General features: G+C 43.6%; 1 protein-coding gene and 2 non-coding genes across 3 annotated transcripts; all 3 read left to right on the plus strand.

The window, feature by feature from the left end:
- The first annotated feature begins 13,211 nt into the window (after positions 1-13,211).
- TPT1 (tumor protein, translationally-controlled 1) lies at positions 13,212-17,012 on the plus strand. The gene is made up of 6 exons (XM_032611542.1): positions 13,212-13,400; positions 13,669-13,742; positions 14,273-14,463; positions 14,864-14,969; positions 15,777-15,893; positions 16,800-17,012. The coding sequence occupies exons 1-6, from the start codon at positions 13,373-13,375 to the stop codon at positions 16,800-16,802; spliced, it is 519 nt and encodes a 172-aa protein (XP_032467433.1). The 5' UTR covers positions 13,212-13,372; the 3' UTR covers positions 16,803-17,012.
- Positions 16,605-16,732, plus strand: LOC116743383. The gene has a single exon (XR_004346766.1). It is a non-coding gene; the product is annotated as a small nucleolar RNA SNORA31 (small nucleolar RNA).
- Positions 17,013-17,813: 801 nt separating the features above from the next.
- LOC116743384 lies at positions 17,814-17,938 on the plus strand. Its single transcript, XR_004346767.1, has one exon. It is a non-coding gene; the product is annotated as a small nucleolar RNA SNORA31 (small nucleolar RNA).
- Positions 17,939-18,757: the final 819 nt, after the last annotated feature.

Consider the following 18,757-nt stretch of genomic DNA (forward strand, 5'->3'; position numbering starts at 1 on the left):
GTCTTCGTTGCTGTGCACGGGCTTTCTCTAGTTGCGGCGAGTGGGGGGTGCTATTTGTTGCGATGCATGGGCTTATTGCGGTGGCTTCTCTTGTTGCAGATCACGGGCTCTAGGTGCGCGGGCTTCAGTAGTTGTGGCGCACAGGCTCTAGAGCACAGGCTCAGTAGTTGTGGCACACAGGCTTAGTTGCTCCGTGGCATGTGGGATCTTCCCAGAACTGGGCTCGAACCTATGTCCCCTGCATTGGCAGGCGGATTCTTAACCACTGCGCCACCAGGGAAGCCCCTTGCTGCCGTTTTTTAGCAAAGTAATTTATGGGTCATTTTTTTGGATCAAAATCAGGCTAGCACATGCACGCACGCACGCACCCTCTCACACACACACACACACACACACACACACACACACACACGCTTTATGCTTATTAAGTGATCTGAAAACGCACTGCCTCCCGCTGCACAATTCAGGAATAGAGAGCCCTTAGCTCTTCTAGGTACATATGCTTCTTCTTTCTGTAATGCATTTTCATCATACATTGTCTATAAATAATATAAGTATTTCCCCCATACTTTAAATAAATAATACAAATGTATCATTATGTTTGGTATCTAGGAGACAAAGAATGCTTTAGAAATTAAATGTGAAATTATATGTGAAAACATCCTTGTGGTACATTACAATCCAAGCAACACAATGAGCACCAAAGCTCCCCTTAACCATGTTTTTCCTCCACCCCGATGCCTCCCAAAGTTAGCCACTGTTATCAGTTTGCTGCATATCCTCCTGGACTGTCATCTACACTTTTGCAAATACATGCACGTATCTATAGCAATGTGCTGGGTATATTATGTGCGTCTGGGTGTTAAATGTGCGTTCTGCTGCACATGTCCCGCTCTCCTACCGCTTGCATTTTTCCCTGAACGGTATGTCTTAGAGCACTTTTCCTGCTTCAAGGAAAGAGCTCTTTTCTAGGTTAACTTATCCAAACAGCCTCCTCTAGCCACTAGCTGCTGTTCTTCCATCTTTATCTTTTGTCAATGGCACTGCCAAAAACCTAAACTGCGGGTCATAAAGGGATTCAGAAAAGCTGATTACACAAATGTGACTACCTCATAGGGTTGCTGCACCGGAATATAAGACTAAACCTATATTAGTTACTATTATTAGTCTTGATCTGAGATCCATTCTTTGACCAATTATTGACTGAGTGTCTACACTGTTCTAGGCACTGGGGAGACATCCGTGAGCAAAAAGGGCAAGCTCTATCGCTCTGGTGTCCTGAGGGCAGGCAGAAGATAAAAACCAATTAAAAGAAATAGTATGTTGGTTGTTGATAAGTGCTACAGAGAAAAATTAGGGAGAAAAGAAGAATGGGGATTTCCAAGAGGAGATCAGAGATTACAATTTTAAACAGGGTGGCCTTTGGAAGGCCTGTGGAGAAGGTGACAATCTCAGCCCAATTGTACCTTTAATTTGTGTAGACAGTTAGTTAGTAGCTTCTTTTTCAGCGAGAGAGAAAAGGAGTAAGTGACGCATTTTCAGCAATCTCTTTCTCATCATTCAGCCCTCCCAAGGTTGGCTCACCCTCCAAAACTTGACTGTTGAGCAATTCTCTTCTGAGGGGTCAGTATGATCATACTCTGTTGTCAGCCTGCAGACAGCAAGCTCCAAAACCACTTAGCTGTTTTCTCCTTCTGGCTTCCTTTATCAGGCACTTGTACTTTTAAAAGATATCAACTTGCTTCTCTTGACCATCATTTTGAAAAACTCTCTCATTAAAATGCCTTAAGACAGAGGTTCTCAGCCTTGGCTGCATACTGGCATTACCTGGAGAGCTTTACAAAATTCTGACGCCTGCGTCCCACTCACAGAGAACCTAATTTCTTTGATCTGGAGAATGGCCTGGGCATCGGGATTTTTAAAAAGTTTTCCAGGGCTTCCCTGGTGGCGCAGTGGTTAAGAATCTGCCTGCCAATGCAGGGGACACGGGTTCGAGCCCTGGTCCGGGAAGATCCCACATGCCGCGGAGCAACTAAGCCTGTGCGCCACAACTACTGAGCCTGCGCTCTAGAGCCCGCGAGCCACAACTACTGAGCCCGTGTGCCACAACTACTGAGCCTGTGTGCCTAGAGCCCATGCTCTGCAACGAGAAGCCACTGCAGTGAGAAGCACGTGCACCGCAATGAAGAGTAGCCCCTGCTCACCACAACTAGAGAAAGTCCACACGCAGCAATGAAGATCCAATGCAGCCAAAAATAAATAAACAAAAAATAAATAAAATTTAAAAAAAGTTTTCCAAGTGATTCTTTTTTTAAAATTTATTTATTTATGCATTTATTTATTTATATTTATTTTTGGCTGCTTTGGGTCTTCGTTGCTGCCCAGGCTTTCTCTAGTTGCAGTGAGCGGGGGCTACTCTTCGCTGTGGTGCGCAGGCTTCTCATTGCGGTGGCTTCTCTTGTTGCAGAGCACAGGCTTCAGTAGTTGTGGCACTCGGGCTCAGTAGTTGTGGCTCGCGGGCTCTAGAGCGCAGGCTCAGTAGTTGTGGCACACGGGCTTAGCTGCTCCGTGGCATGTGAGATCTTCCAGGACCAGGGCTCGAATCCGTGTCCCCTGCATTGGCAGGCAGATTCTTAACCACTGCGCCACCAGGGAAGTCCCCCAAGTGATTCTAACGTACAGCCAGGGGTGAGAACCACTGTTTTACAGGCCAGTGGCTCTAGTGTTTAACAAATGACCACAGGTTTCCAATTGAAGGCCACTTCAGCCAGAAACTAAGACTGAGATGTCCTATAATCAGGCAGCCGCTCCTACTACTAATTATTCCTTAATTCCTTGTCCATTACTTCACATTTTTGCAAAGTGCTTCCCGATATATTATCTTTTTTTGAAATATGTATCGTCTTTAATAATGTCCTCAAAAAGACACTGGAGTGCTGCACTGGTAATGGTTATTGTGGAAATTACTTGGCTGAAATGTCAATTCATCCCAAAAGAATTTGCTTTCTTCCAATTTTATTGTGATATAATTGGCATACAGCACTGTATAAGTTTAAGGAGTATAGCATAATGATTTGACCCACAGACCTCATGAAATGATTGCCACAGTAAGTTTAATGAACATCCATCATCTCATACAGATACAAAATAAAAGAAAAAAAAAGATACTTTTTCCTTGGGATGAGAACTCTTTTGACTTACTCTCTTAACTTTCATATATAACATACAGCAGTGTTCATTATATTGATCCTGCTGTACTTTACATCCCTATTTATCTTATAACTGGAAGTTTGTACCTTTTGACCACCTTCATCCAATCTCCCCCCCACCCCCGACCCTCAGCTCTGGTAACCACAAATCTGATCTCTTTTTCTATGAGTTTGTTTGTTTGCTTGTTGAAGTATAATTGACCTACAACACTATGTGAGTTTCTGGTGCACAACATAGTAATTGGATATTTCAATACATTTCAAAATGATCACCACACAAAAGAATTTCTTGAGTAGCTACTATGTGCTTCATTGCACTCCAGAATCATAAAGACGACAATTAGGTTTCACACCTTTCCTGAGAGTAAATAAATCAGCAAGAGTAAGTAAACTGTTCTCCTGGGTTTTGTGAGCTGTTCTAGCCAATGACTGAACCCAAGGAGCGGTTCATGGGAACCTCCAATTTGTAGCCAATTTGCACAGAAGCTGTGGGTAACTTGGGGCCCTACTACTTGCAACTGGCATCTGAAGGGGGGTGCATCTGAGTCCTGTGGTACTGAGCCCTTAACTTGTGGGACCCGGATAGTTAGTGTCAGAATTGAATGGAACCGTAGGACATCCTGCTGGTGTCGGAGAATTGGTTGGTATGGGAAAAACCCGACACATCTGGTGTCTGAAGTATTGTATATAAGGGTAAAGGAAAACACAGTGTGTTTTCCCCTAGACACCTTCACAGAATTGTGATGAGAAAGACTACTTGCAAGTATATTTCCTCATCAACATAGAATTACTTGTTACAAATCTAATTCTCGTCATTTTGGAACAGTTTTTGAGAATGGTGTCAACTTCTATACCTATACTAACGGATATACGATATAGGGTAGGACAAAAATGGGCCAATAAAGAATTATATATTCATGGTCATATATATTTCTATAAATATGTTTATATTGTATATATAATTTATGTATAGGAATATATATGATATATTTATTTTATTTTTATAATATTTCATTTTAGGTTACATATTTAAAATATATTTATATTATATTAACATAATATATATTCCTATATACATTTCTATAATTTTAGTTCTTGGACTTTTGAATACATTTTTACATATCTAATATTTCAAATAGCATTAAATTGCTCTAAAAGCAGTTATAAATTACTATGCCTTAGTGTGCCCTATGAGCTCTAAAGAAAAAATTAATTTCTTTTCATTGTTAACATTCCAGTGACCCCAGCTAAGGCAGCCTTGAAAAATTACTGTTGCCATGCCGACAGCTTAATGAAGAGGTCTACTATTGTTTTCTTCCCCGTTTGTCTCAACTATGTGATAAATTTCAAATATGAATTAGACCAGTTAAATACTGTCTCCAAAACACCCTGTTTTGGATTTTCACTTTTTTTTCATTGCTGCCCTTCTCCTAATACAAGTGTTGCTGCCCTTCTCCTAATACAAGTGTTGAGTTAATTCATTCTAAAAAGCTTGAATTCTGGTGTCAGAATTCAGAGTGTCTAGCCATATTCAAGCATTTATTCATTTATTTATTCAACCAGAAGGACCCCATTGGGAGCCAGAAGTCCATAAAGCTGGATCCCTCCCCTCTGCTATCCACTGGCTGTTCGTCCTTGGGCAAATCACTCGTCCTATCTGTGCCAAGTATAAAAATGTCAAGAAACCCAAACTACAACGTTTTTTAAAAAGATCCAAAGCAAAAATGAGACAAATAAGGACAACATAATGAATTTTTCACAGAATTAAGTGTATTCAATTTAGAGGATTACCCGTTACTTAGAGACTATGCCCTTTGATTCATGAAATGGCAATTGTAGACCACAGTCGTGGTTATACTTTTAATGGCTTTATTGGCAAACTTATATGGAGACTCAAATTTCTTGGAAATGTGTTTTTTTGGCTGTGCTGTGCAGCTTGTGGGATATTAGTTCTCTGACCAGGGACTGAACCCGAGCCATGGCAGAGAAAGTGCCGAGTCCTGGCACTGGACCGCCAGGGAATCCCTTGGAAATGTTATTGGTACATAAACTCCCAAAGTTTGGGAAGCACTGCACTATAATATTTTAATTTAATTATAAAAGTACCACATATACATGTTAAAGATTCAAAGAGGGTATAAAATTAAAAATATAACTCTTCTCCGCATTAATCCCAATCACAGTTCCCATAGTAATCACTATTAATAGTTTAATATGGAACACCTGAAAAATTTTATACAGGTGCAAAGAGATAGTCTTTTCCTAAAAGGGATACTGATACTATTTATACTACTCTGTGACTTGCTTTGTTCTCATAATGAGATTTTACTACCTTCAGGCCCTTTATTTCAAAATCCAAAATTTTGATATTCTAAAATGGTATTGGAAAAAAAAAATGGTATTGGGTTCCTACTATGTGCTGAATTCCATGACTATTATGGGGAGGGATGGGCAGACAGGCAGGATGCACCAGGAAAGGAGAGGTCATGTAATGAAAAGACGAGTAAGCCGGACAACCAGTTAGTGATGTGGAAGGGAGACAGCAATAAGTATGGAAATAACTCTACTATTTGTTTATTCATTTGTTCATTCATTCATTCATTCATGATGACAAAGTACTTCTACAGCCAACGTTAATTCTGTGACGCAAGATGGAAAAACTGAGGGAAAAGTCAGCCACTATTTCATAACCATGAAATTTTCCTCCGACTTAATTCTGTGCTGCTTCTCCTCCCGCATGCCACAGAACACGGAAGTGCCAATATGGCTATGTTTGGGACTGCTCATTCTTCCAACTCCCTATCCATTTTCCAACCAGCATAAAGAATATATTTCCTAGCCACCTTTGGAGCTGAGGGCTCTGTGATTAGGTTCTGGAAATAAGATAAAAGAAGTGAGTGATATGTGCAACTGCTGGGTCAGGACCCAAAGGGAAGGAGTAGACCCTCCGATTTCTGCTTATTCCTTTCTTACTGGAATGTGGTTACCTGAAGGGGGTATTGGTGGGGAGGGGGAAGGACCTCTGGAAGGAGATAAAGGAGGATAAAGTAGACTTCAATTTTATCTGTAATTATTTTTTTTAATTTATTTTTGTATGTGTTAGGTCTTTGTTGCTGCGCGCAGGCTTTCTCTAGTTGCGGAGAACAGGGGCTACTCTTCGTTGCGGTGCGCGGGCTTCTCATTGCGGTGGCTTCTCTTGTTGCGGAGCATGGGCTCTAGGCGCGTGGGCTTCAGTAGTTGTGGCTCGCGGGCTCTAGAGCACGGGCTCAGTAGTTGTGACGCACGGGCTTAGTTGCTCTGCGGCATGTGGGATCTTCCCGGATAAGGGATTGAACCCATGTGCCCTGCATTGGCAGGTGGATTCTTAACCACTGTGCCACCAGGGAAGCCCTGTAATATTTTTTTTTTTTTTTTTTAAAGGACAGGTTGGTAAGTAATGAGCAAGATCTTTTTTTTTTTTTTTTTTAAATTTATTTATTTATTGATTTATGGCTGTGTTGGGTCTTCGTTTCTGTGCGAGGGCTTTCTCTAGTTGCGGCAAGTGGGGGCCACTCCTCATCGCGGTGCGCGGGCCTCTCACTATTGCGGCCTCTCTTGCTGCAGAGCATAGGCTCCAGACGCGCAGGCTCAGTAATTGTGGCTCACGGAGCTAGTTGCTCCACGGCATGTGGGATCTTCCCAGACCAGGGCTTGAACCCATGTCCCCTGCATTGGCAGGCAGATTCTCAACCACTGCGCCACCAGGGAAGCCCCCTGTAATATTTTTATAAAAAAAAAAAAAAAAAAAACTTTGGGGCTTCCCTGGTGGTGCAGTGGTTGAGAGTCTGCCTGCCGATGCAGGGGACACGGGTTTGTGCCCCGGTCTGGGAGGATCCCACATGCCGCGGAGTGGCTGGGCCCGTAAGCCATGGCCGCTGGGCCCGTGAGCCATGGCCACTGGGCCTGCACGTCTGGAGCCTGTGCTCTGCAACGGGAGAGGCCACAACAGTGAGAGGCCTGCGTACCGCAAAAAAAAAAAAAACTTTAAGCAAATATGAAAAAATGTTAGCAGTTATTTATTGTGGTTGGTGGGTACCTGAATATATATTTAAAAAAAATGTTTGTGCATCTCTGTTTCCCAATTTTTGGATGTATAATTTAAAAATAAATTATAGTACATTCATCAGTTGGAATATTTATAATAACTTTATATGGCATTTTAGATGAAGAGCTACTGATATGGGAAAATATTCATAATAAATGAAAAATACCTGAGCAATTTTCTGATAGACCTAAGAGAGATTTAGAATGGGAAAGCTGGAGTTACCTACCCAGCTCACTGATTAGCCTAATAATCTTTTACTAGAGATATTAAAAACTTCACTCTAAAAGTAATTAAAAGTAGTCCCAAAGAAGAGATCTTTGAAGTGGGACAATTTTAATTTTTTTTTTTTTTTTTTTTTTTTTTTTTTTTTTTTTTTTTTGCGGTACGCGGGCCTCTCACTGCTGTGGCCTCTCCCGTTACGGAGCACAGGCTCCGGACGCGCAGGCTCAGAGGCCATGGCTCACGGGCCCAGCTGCTCTGCGGCATGTGGGATCTTCCCGGACCGGGGCGCGAACCCGTGTCCCCTGCATCGGCAGGCGGACTCTCAACCACTGCGCCACCAGGGAAGCCCGACAATTTTAATTTTAATTTAATTTGTTTATTTATATTTTGGCCATGCTGCACAGCATGCGGGATCTTAGTTCCCTGACCAGGGATTGAACCTGTGCCCCCTGCATTGGAAGGGCAGAGTCTTAAGCACTGGACGGCCAGGGAAGTCCCCCAACCAAGAGATCTTTGAACTGGCTTTTTCATAGATCTCTCCTCTTAGAGCAAGCCTAAAACAAAACAGACCAATGCCCTAAAGTCTTATGATGGAGAAGTTGCTTTAACATCAGCGGGATTCCACATACCCCCTTTTTATAAATCTACAAACTGAGAATATTAAGACGTCAATGCTAGTTATCGGTGGCTTCTTCTATGGTTTATAAATACTCTATAATGTGTATTATTATTTTTATAATCAGAAAAACATCCTATTTTTCAAAGCTAAAGGAAATATTCAAACATCTGAAAACACCTTAGATTCTAGTGATCACTTTACATTCATCAAAAACACCAATGAAAGGTACATCAGTTACGTTGCTTGGTTTCACTTAAGAGGACAGGAACCTGTACTCTGAGCTAGGCCTAGACGTCGCTAGGAGCTGGCCTTGGTATTCCCCCGTTGAGCATAAACATCTCACAGAACGTAAGGCCACAAGAACCTTGTCCAAAAGGGCAACACAGTCAAAAATAAGTGTTCACTGAATCTTGGGGCGCATTCCACTCAAAGTGAACATTTGATGCTGCCAAGAAATAGATCTGAAGAGAAAATTTGCCTAAATCAATGATTTCAAACCTCTTGGGCCTAGAGCCACATGAAGAAATACGTCTTACATTGAGATCCAGTGCATATATATACACGTATAAATCTAAGACAAAAGCTTCATGAAACAATACTCATCTTTACCACACGTGAGTCTATGTTCTTTTTTTATCCTATTTCATTTTTAATAAAGTTAGTCACTATTCACTAAATTCTCAGTTTGAAAAGCACTGTGATAGCAGGTTTTGGATATACAGTATGCTAAATCCAATTAATCAACTGAGCTGGAATTAGACTTAATCTAATTAAAAGAAATGAAGAAGACGTCATCTCTTCCACTCATTGATCAATAATTATTAAGTCAGGCCCTGTTCTGGTTCCTGGGGTTCAGCAGTTAACAAAATGACATCCCTCGTGTCACTGACCTCGTGTCAAATGACCTCGTAGAACTTACATTACAGAGCTCTGCTGCCCAGTAAAGTTACCAGCCACGGATACCTAAATTTAAATTAATTAAAGCGAAACAGAAATAAACATTCAGCTCTATAGTCACACTAGCCACAGTTCAAGTGCACATAGCCACTCGTGGCCTAGTGGCTACGGTGTTGGACGGAGCAGATATCGAACATTTCCTTGTCCAATAAAGTTCTTTTGGACAGCTCCACTCTAAAGCAAAGAACCTTGCCTCGTGACTTGACTAAAGCAATGATTTGTTAGCAGAGTATGAAGACTAGGAAAAAAGAGCAATAAGAATTCATTAACGCATCTCCAGAGGAAGGGGTTCAGACCACACACACCAAGAACAGTCCAGCTTGGCTGGTTCTTTCCTAATCACCTTCTGTCACAGCCATGTGCTGCATTCCAACCCCCTCTGCTTAATTCCTTATTGACCAAACCACATTTTCTGAAACATAACTACTTTCTACACTACACCTAACCAGCGAGGAATTTCTCATCCTAAATTAACAGTATTCTGGGTGGCAAATCAATCTGTTATGAGCTTGAACCTGACCCCCAGTGAGCAAAGTGGACACTTCTAGGCTGAGAACCAGACCCTTTGCACTGTGGGTACAACAGGGGCTTCTAGCTGCCTCTATTCATCCCTAGTAATAAAATCCTGATTTTATTACTAGGGTGGTAACGAGCCTATCTCAATGAACAAGCCGACTACAATTTGCTGCTGTGTCTGTAATTGCTCAGTGGGGCTTCTAGAATAGCTCTTTAGAAGGAAACACGCAGATAGAATGCACCCCTATGGTCCTTCCCCTCTTCTGGCTGTCTGCAAGATGGATGTGATGGCTGGAATTCCAGCATCTATTACAGATCTCACGGATGATGGAGAAGAAAGGAAGATCCTGGGTTTGCGATGCCCATGAAGTCAGACGGCTTCATAGCTTCTGTCTGACTGCATCCCCCATCAATGAAAAAATGCTGCCCGCCATATCAGTAAACAAAGGATGTTGCAGCCATCAAGCCACTACAGCCACCTTGGACGGTGAGCCTAGAGGGAACTCAGGATGGAGACAAACGGGCTGCCCGCTGCCAAGCTCTCAGTCACTGCAGCCCTCCAACCCCGCTCTCCCTCCCCAGTGATACACCCTGAGGAGACTCAGGATGAGAAAGCAGAGGGTACTGAGGATACTGGCCCCAGAGAGCTGAGGTGTAGATCAAAGGAATGATTTCAGTGAGCCCAGACTCTTGCATCTTCCCATACATAGAAAAGCGCTATGTTCCTTAACTTGAGATCCATGGCTTCTTTAACTAACAGAAATCTACCCGGGTCTTTGTTGCGAAAACTCCTTATATCCTGGCTCCTCCCCTACATCTTCAGAGCAGTCCCTCAGAGCTGTCTGAGAGGCTGTGTCCCAGGCTTAAGTCCTCAGTTTTGTTCGCCAAATAAAACCTAATTCTCAACTATTAGGTGGTGCATTTTTTTTCAGTCGACACCCTTGAATTTCTTTTTATAAGGGAGAATAAACCCTTATGTGTTTAAGCCATGTAGTCAATCCCTAACTGATAAAATGGAGAGCCCACCTGAGTTGCTTTTCTCATGTGAGGACTCGTGTGTGAAGAGACCAGAAGACACTGTCTTTGAAATCTCTTTAATTGTAAGAGATACCAAGTCATATTCAGCTGTAAAATCTAGGACAATCTTAGATTTTGTTAGAAATCAATGACTGTAAGGAAAGAAATGTAATAAAAATATTCAAGTGATTCCTAAGTAAAAGTCAATCAGCCTGGATAAAAGCCAAATCCTTGCAATTTTGTCAGTGGCTTGCAAGCAGTGACTATTTTCCCCTCAACTATTGCTATCACTGGTGTTCTAAGTAGATATTTTCAAGGTACAGCACAGATTTTCTAGACCACAAGATGGAGTTTATGAAATACACTGAAATTTAAATCAGATTTTCCTAAGATTTTATTTTTAGGATGTCTAGTCACAGAATTATCGTGAGCTATCAAATATGAACCTGAGACGGAAATCTTTTAAGGAAACAAGTTGAATTCTTTCAGGGATCCACTATGAGTGTTGTGATTAAACAGAAGAACGTCTTTAGTACAGTATCTATCAACTAAATCCTCCAAATACTTCCAAATAACAGAGAGTTAATGGAATAGTTTCAGGAATATTTTGAAAAGTATTAAAATTTGGGGAGAATTATGCACCCAAATTCAACTAATATTTACTGATAACCTATTGAGGATGCTAGGCATTTTTTCGTTATCTTATTTAACTCCCCAAAACCCTTTTAACTCACAAAAATTTCATTTTATACTTAGGCTTAGGGAGGTTGACTTTCCCAAGGTCACAGGACTAGTACCAGATAAAGCCAAGATTTCAACCTAGGGTGCTTTGATTCTAACTTCAGTACTCTTTTTCACTGTGCCTATCTTATAAAACTTGAAAAAAAGTTTTCAACTGAACATAAAACTGGAGAGGAGTCGAGGGAATAATGTTTGACGGTACTGCATGGGTGATGGGAGGATTTCTGAATAATTTGAAAATGTTCAAGTTGAGGAAAATAACTAAATTGTGATATGCCTGGGATAATAATGTTCCATTCACACATCCCAGAAATAAGAGGTTTGAGCGATCCTTAGTTGACCATCTCTCAGAAGACGTCCATTTGTTTTCAGATCCTCTTCATCCCATTTTTAGCTTCCTTCCAGTCATCCGGTGACTCCTGGGGTGTCCAGTACAACCCCACACCCCATCTTCCAGGGAGGATCCCGTTTCCGGGCTCTTTTTCATTTTGACTTCTCCATCAATCTCAATTCACTGTTTTGTGCCCTGCTCTTTCACAAGGGTTGCTCTCTTATTGTGTGCAATGCTTTATTGTTGGATCTGGGGTAAATTGTTAATGTGTTGTAATTGCCTGTTTTTGATTTACTAGAATGAAATTTTCTGTGCGGGTAGGACTGGATTTAACTTGTTCACAATTGGGACCTCTGTGCAAAACCCAGTGCTAGGGACACAGTAGAGCACAAATATACTTGTGGAACGGAACAAGCTCTCCGGTTTCATACTGGCATATATCTTTGCCTTTAAACCAAAGACGTGACTAAACCAGGCTTTTTTTTTTTTATACCGAGTAATTGGGTCTAAAGCCCGAATAAAATTTCGGTCGGTGAGAAGCTCCTTCCTTTTATATTTAACCCTCTAGCGCCTGGGTTATAATTTCAACTTCACCTTAAAGTGACAACATACCCTTTTTTCAAACAAAGGACCTAATTCTAAACCAAGTGCAAAACAGAAACATGAAGATTTTATAGCTGTCTTAGGAACAGCAAACTTCCAAATATGGGACCAAACTGAGAAGGGAAACCTGTGCAAACTCCCTTGACACCTTGCTTCCTCTTCAAGTCCCTTCCCACAGACTCTACGCCCCCTACGATTATTCCCAGGGGGCAGGCGGGACGACCTGGATCCCACAACTCGGACTCGGCTCTGCCCCACAAAGGCGTCAGAAAACTCGAGGTGGGGGAGCCCTGGGGGCAAACGCTGAAAAGTTCTCCGAGGCCCTCGAAGATCACAGAGGCTGATCGTAAGCCCAGTCCCCTGACCGCATCCTCGTGGACAGCCTCGCGGTCTCCAGACGTCGAGGGGACCTTCCGTAAATGCAAAGTTCTTTACAACAGCGGACACTTTTGCTCCCAGAAAGGGTGGGAGCTTGCGCTGGGCGAAGCCTGGTGCGGAAACCTGAAGAGACTTCATCTAAGCCTCACCTAAGCCCAGCACCTTCTAGAGCCACCCTGAAGTGGCGAGACGGGCAGGGCCCCAGGCCCCGCTTCAACACTAAGGGCCCGGGACCCCCTTCCTCCTCCCTCCGCCGCGCGCTCCTCCCCCTCCATCCCCCCCCCCCCCCCCCCCCCCCCCGCCTCGCCAAGCCCTCACGCATTTTCCCTCTGCCTTCTCCTCTCCCTTTCCCTCCCCGCCTCCTCTCCCTCGGCCGCCCCGCGCTCCCAGCGGAACGCGCAGCATTGTATCCCGGGGCCAAGTCCCCGGATGCTCGCCTGTCCTCCCCTCGGCCCGCGCAGTGGCCCTGCCCACCGCGTGGCTCTGCGTGCCACGTCACCGCTTGCGGCGCTTCCGGAGGCGCAGCGGGAGATGACGTAGAGGGACGTGCCCTCTATATGAGGTTGGGGAGCGGCAGAGGCGGCCTTTTCCGCCCGCTCCCCCCTCCCCCCGAGCGCCGCTCTGGCTGCACCGCGCTCGCTCTGAGCTCCGTGCTCCTAAGCTAGTGCCACCGTTGTCTCCCTCCAGTCGCCATCATGATCATCTACCGGGACCTCATCAGCCGTGAGTCGGGACTGCACTGCCCCTAACGCCGCGCACGGGGGACGGGGGTGTGGGTGGGGGCGGGGAGGCGGCCGCCGTCGCCGTGTCGTGGGCTTGGGGGATGCCGGCGCCTTCCTGGGAGCGAGGAGGGTCGGTGCTTGGGGCGCGCGCGTCGGGGTTTCGAGCGCCCGGGGAGGGGCGGGGGCCGCGTGCGGCCGGCCGGCGCGGGAAATGGCGCCCGCTCGGGCCTCGGGCGTACCGTGACCGGCGGGTATATGTCCCCGAACAGATGATGAGATGTTCTCCGACATCTACAAGATCCGGGAGGTCGCGGACGGGCTGTGTCTGGAGGTGGAGGGGAAGGTGAGTCGGCTGGGTCGCGGCGCGGGGCCGGGTAGGCTCGGGTTTCCGCCGCTCCCCCGCCCGGGGTTGTGCAATCCTCGCCGTTGCCTCCTGGCGGAGGAGACGCTCTTTCCGGGCTCGGGTTTTTCTAGAAAAGTGGAGGCGGAGCTGAGCCTGGAAATAGGTCCGCCGCTTCGGCGCCCATCCTCCTCCCAGGCGGTCCCGGACAGGTTGTCTCCGGTTTGGGAGCCCCAAGTCCTTCGGTGTTTGCCTTATCCCTACTTGGCTATTCAACCCGACAGCCCACGCAAAACTTCCACTGGGTTGTAAATGACCCCCTTTCCGTTACGGTCGACAAAGAATTGTTGAGCTGAGGTGTTTAAGGAAATCGATTTTAGAATCTTTTCCCCCATAACGTGTTCATGGTATTCGACAAGAACTAAATGTTTGGTGGAAGGATGACGGGTACATGAGGTGCCAGCATAGATTTTTTGGATGCGTTTATGGTAAAGTCGAGTATGTGTTAGCAACTAAACTTTTTGTTAATGCAGATGGTCAGTAGGACAGAGGGTAACATTGATGACTCGCTCATCGGTGGAAATGCCTCCGCTGAAGGCCCCGAGGGCGAAGGTACCGAAAGCACGGTAATCACTGGTGTGGATATTGTCATGAACCATCACTTGCAGGAAACCAGCTTCACAAAAGAAGCCTACAAGAAGTACATCAAAGATTACATGAAGTCGTAAGTGATACCGGCACACCCCAGTCAAGGTCTGAAAATCCTATAGGATTTAGGGGTTGGCTAACTGAGATTTTTAGCGGCAGGCGTGCTTGTCAGAGGTCTTTTTATTAATGAGCTCAGAAGGGTGGTGGTTTTTCTATAAGTAAAATAATGTGCGCGTACTGGGGCATGTGGTTGGTTTCACCTTTTTAGAATAGTACTGTGGAGATAAGCTGACATGAAATTCCAAGTTAGAAACAGTCTTGTGGATTAACACGTCCCTCCTGTGAGCTAGTAATTTCTTGATTGCGTGCGCCACGTTATTTTGCTCAGTGACAGCTGGTTTCAGTTTGTAATTTTTACTTAATGAAAATATATTTTGCTCAGAACTGAATAACCTATCAATAAAATGTTGTTTTAGAATCAAAGGGAAGCTTGAAGAACAGAGACCAGAAAGAGTAAAACCTTTTATGACAGGGGCTGCAGAACAGATCAAGCATATCCTTGCTAATTTCAAAAACTATCAGGTAAATAACTTACATATTTGGACCGAAGGATTGTACAATTTTAACTGAGCAAAAAATGAGTTGCTTGATGAATCTCTGATGTAATTAAGCTGTGGTTATTTTCTCGGTCATTTGAACAGTTTAAATACTTCATAGATTCAACTCCAGTAGTCTAGGCTGTAGGAAGTAGCTTTCTCTGCTCCTAAGCATGTTTCCAGATCTTGTCTTCTGGTTCCAGAATCTTATCTGTACTCAGATAACATACATTTCCCAGTTCTTTCTCTTGGACTGCTTGTTAACTCCCAAGTGGTCTTCCAGTTTTCTCTTTCCACTTCCAGTGTGTCTTGTTGCCGCCGAAGCCCTTTCTGATCTGAGCTTGTCCTATTGAGAAACTTCAGTGACTTTCCTTTACCCCTAAGAAAAAAAATGAACACAACCTGGCTCTTTAATTTTCCGGTTTTCATTCGTCTTCTGGCCATAAGATAACTTCTCATGTTATATGCTCTCGTTGCTAGCTTTATGTTCCCTGTGCTTGACTATGTAAAAAGCCTTGTTTGTAGGGTTTGGAAATGGATGTGTGGGGCTGAGTAAGTTTCCTGAAAGCCTCGTGTCCCTGGATTGCTCTGTACTTTTATTTGGTTGTTATTATTAGTACTTTGAGTGAACTGAAGTTGGATTAGTGAGCGTTTTTCCTCCTAGGCATCAGAGCCTTTAGTTGCTGAAATCCCTTGACTTAAATAGCGGTGTTCTGAATCTTCCTTTGATTTATTGTTTTGATACAACACATCCGTGCATAATGTAATTCTGAGTATTTGTTTGCTTCCTAAGTTCTTTATTGGTGAAAACATGAATCCAGATGGCATGGTCGCTCTGCTGGACTACCGTGAGGACGGTGTGACCCCGTATATGATTTTCTTTAAGGACGGTCTAGAAATGGAAAAATGTGTAAGTGTAAAGAAGTGGGTTGAATCATTAATGTAAAAATGGAGATACCCTAGGCATAATCCTCCTTGTTTTGCCACTAGGATAGTTAAAATGGATCCTTTTTAAGTGAGGCTCTAGGTCTTAATTCTCTTAGGGGCATAAAGAGGGTGTTTCACATGTAAAAGATTTTTATGGTACAGAAAGGCTTAGAGTCTTTATCTGCAGAAAACTTATAGGTGACATTACAAAGCATAGCTTAAATCCTGAGCTCTAGAGATCAGAGATAACACTCTGTTTATCTTCCCTATAGAAATGGCTTGTTGAAATCAGACTGCCTTTCTCCTGTTTTGCTGCACATATACATGCGTATTAAAACCTTTCTGTAAAGAAACCGTTCACCCTTATTTACTGATAATTGGCAGCTGGTCGTGAAAGCCTCGATGTCACTAGCTTTTAGTAAGTACAGTTGAGAGTTGGCTGCTGATCCAGTATGCCAGTTGCTTTACTAAAATTGAACGTCTGCTATGCAAGGAATTGCTAGAGGCAATATAGAAATGAAGGCATTCATTATCCTAGCCTTCGGGGGCTTCTGTAATTAGGAGTAAGATAAATTTAAGGCTACACTAAACAGGATTGGGGCAGCAATGAACAGAAATGTCTAAAGGGACTCAAAGAATGTGTGAGTCTTTTGTTAGAACAAAGTGAGTGGAACTTTCTCAGAATGAGACATTTCCGCATCCACTGATAGACCTTGAACAATCCGCTGTTGTTCTTTTGGTTTGCACTAGGATGCAAAAGAAAAATCCCTGCGCTTTCTGTCTGTCTTTGTGGCAGCCCAGATTGAATAGGGGAATACATTTGCAGCCTAGAAACGTTAAGTATTTTCATATTGGAAAGGTGTTAATGGGGTCTTCCTTGTTTTCACAGTAACGGATTTGGCTGTTCGGATCTGTCGCCTGCTCGTCATAACTGGCTGGCTGCTGCTTTCCATCCACACAACACCAGGACTTAGACAAATGGGACTGATGTCATCTTGAGCTCTTCGTTTTGATGTTGATTTGTTTGGAGCGGAGGCATTGTTTTTGAGGAAAAGAAACATGTCATGTAGGTTGTCTAAAAATAAAATGCATTTAAACTCAATTGAGAGAATGCCTCTTAGTTTAATATGTAATATCTAAATCCATCCTGTGTAGCCTTCCTGGAGAAGCTAGAACCTGGTTGTAGACCACTACTAGAAAGCATAAGACCATCTTCAGATAACTTCTGCAATGAAAACCACTTCCGGGACTTGGAATATAAACAAGAATCAACAGTAATTGAGTTGAAATAAAGGGGAAAGACCATGCTCATAGCAGTGCCAACATTTGAAGTGGATCTCTTACACATTTCATCACCTACAAATGGAAGTAGTTAACTCTGGAAGAAATTACCAAAAGAATAAAAAGAGACTTAACACAGTTGGAAGCAAAGTATTGTCTCAGCTTATTTACAAAGCAAGTAGAGCCAAGTTCTAGAGAAATCTAGACGTCTCCTGGAATACTTGTGTCAAACTTCTTGGAACAGGGTTGGCAAACTGGCTTGTCCTACCACCTGTTTTTGTGGGACTAAGGTGGTACATTTTTAAGTGGTTCAAAATAGCTTACGGGATGTGAAAAAATACAAAATCTCAGTTTGTGTCTAGTTTTATTGGAACACTGCCGTGCCCATTTGTTTATGTATTGGCTGGCTCTGACACTGCAAGAGCAGAGATTAGTGACAGATCTAAGGGCCTGCAAGCCCTAAAATAACCATGTGGCCCTTTACAGGAAAGGTTTGCTGGCCCCTGTTTTAAAGATGAAATTACAGATGGAGTGTGGGATACTTGGTGGGCAGAGGGAAAGCAGGTACTAGTCAAAAAATTGTATCTGAAAAGGCTGTGGGTATCAGAACAAGGATATGAAAATGCATCTATTTGACATGCCTGGAGCAGTTACTATCTGCTAAGGTTTCCAATACAGATGCAAGAAAAAAGTCCTTGCACTTTCTGTCCGGTTGTGGCAGTCCAGGTTGAATGGGAGAATACAGGGAGAAAATCGCAATTCACAAATAACAGTAAAAGCCTCCAAGATTCCAAAGAAGAATTCGTAAGAGTTTACAAGAAAAATACAGGAAAATTATTCCCCTACACCCTTGCCTTCTGATTTCACTCGTAAAAGCATAAGGGTTAAGTCTAAAGGCAAGCCAGTGATGCTTTTATGTGAACCCAGGGTGCAGCCAGTGACTTCAAGAGACGGAGGTGTGGTTCAGAGCCTAAGACAAATGCTCATCAGGTTGGTAGTGCCCCCTGGTGACTGGTGAAAGCATACCCAACTACTGGAAACTGCACTCATGCTGAGGGTGGTTTTGAGCACCAGTGATCTAGGAGGCCACTTACCTGCCTCTGAAACATACTGTCGGAAGAGAATTTTCAGGCAGTGGTCAGTGCTGTGGAGGTGAGGATAATCTGGTAGTGGGAGAAGTCTTGAGGTAAGCGGCAGCCTGATTCAGTGAGCTCGTGTGGAAAGGACTGGAAGAACAGGAATAGCAATACAGAGGCTTCATATAGGGAGCAGGTTCTGGTAGTTGCCTAAGAATGCTTATGTTGGCTCTTTGTCTAGTTAACTCCCAGTTAGAGCCAGGTTAAGATATTTTGTGCAAGAATAACAGGTGGTGAGTACTTCTTAGAAAGCATGTGTTTGTATCACTGCTGCCTAGTTTGAAACAGGTACGTTCCTAGTGGACTTGAAGCTCTGGGCTACATGTATGTAAAACAGGTGGAGAAAGGACTCTTGTAGTATTGTTGAGGAAGGCTTTTGTAATGTGATAACTTGAATAGGAAGCTGAAAGCAAGGAAGGAGGTGATGTGG

Source organism: Phocoena sinus, chromosome 18, assembly GCF_008692025.1.
Source record: "Phocoena sinus isolate mPhoSin1 chromosome 18, mPhoSin1.pri, whole genome shotgun sequence".
Classification (NCBI taxonomy): Eukaryota; Metazoa; Chordata; class Mammalia; order Artiodactyla; family Phocoenidae; genus Phocoena; species Phocoena sinus.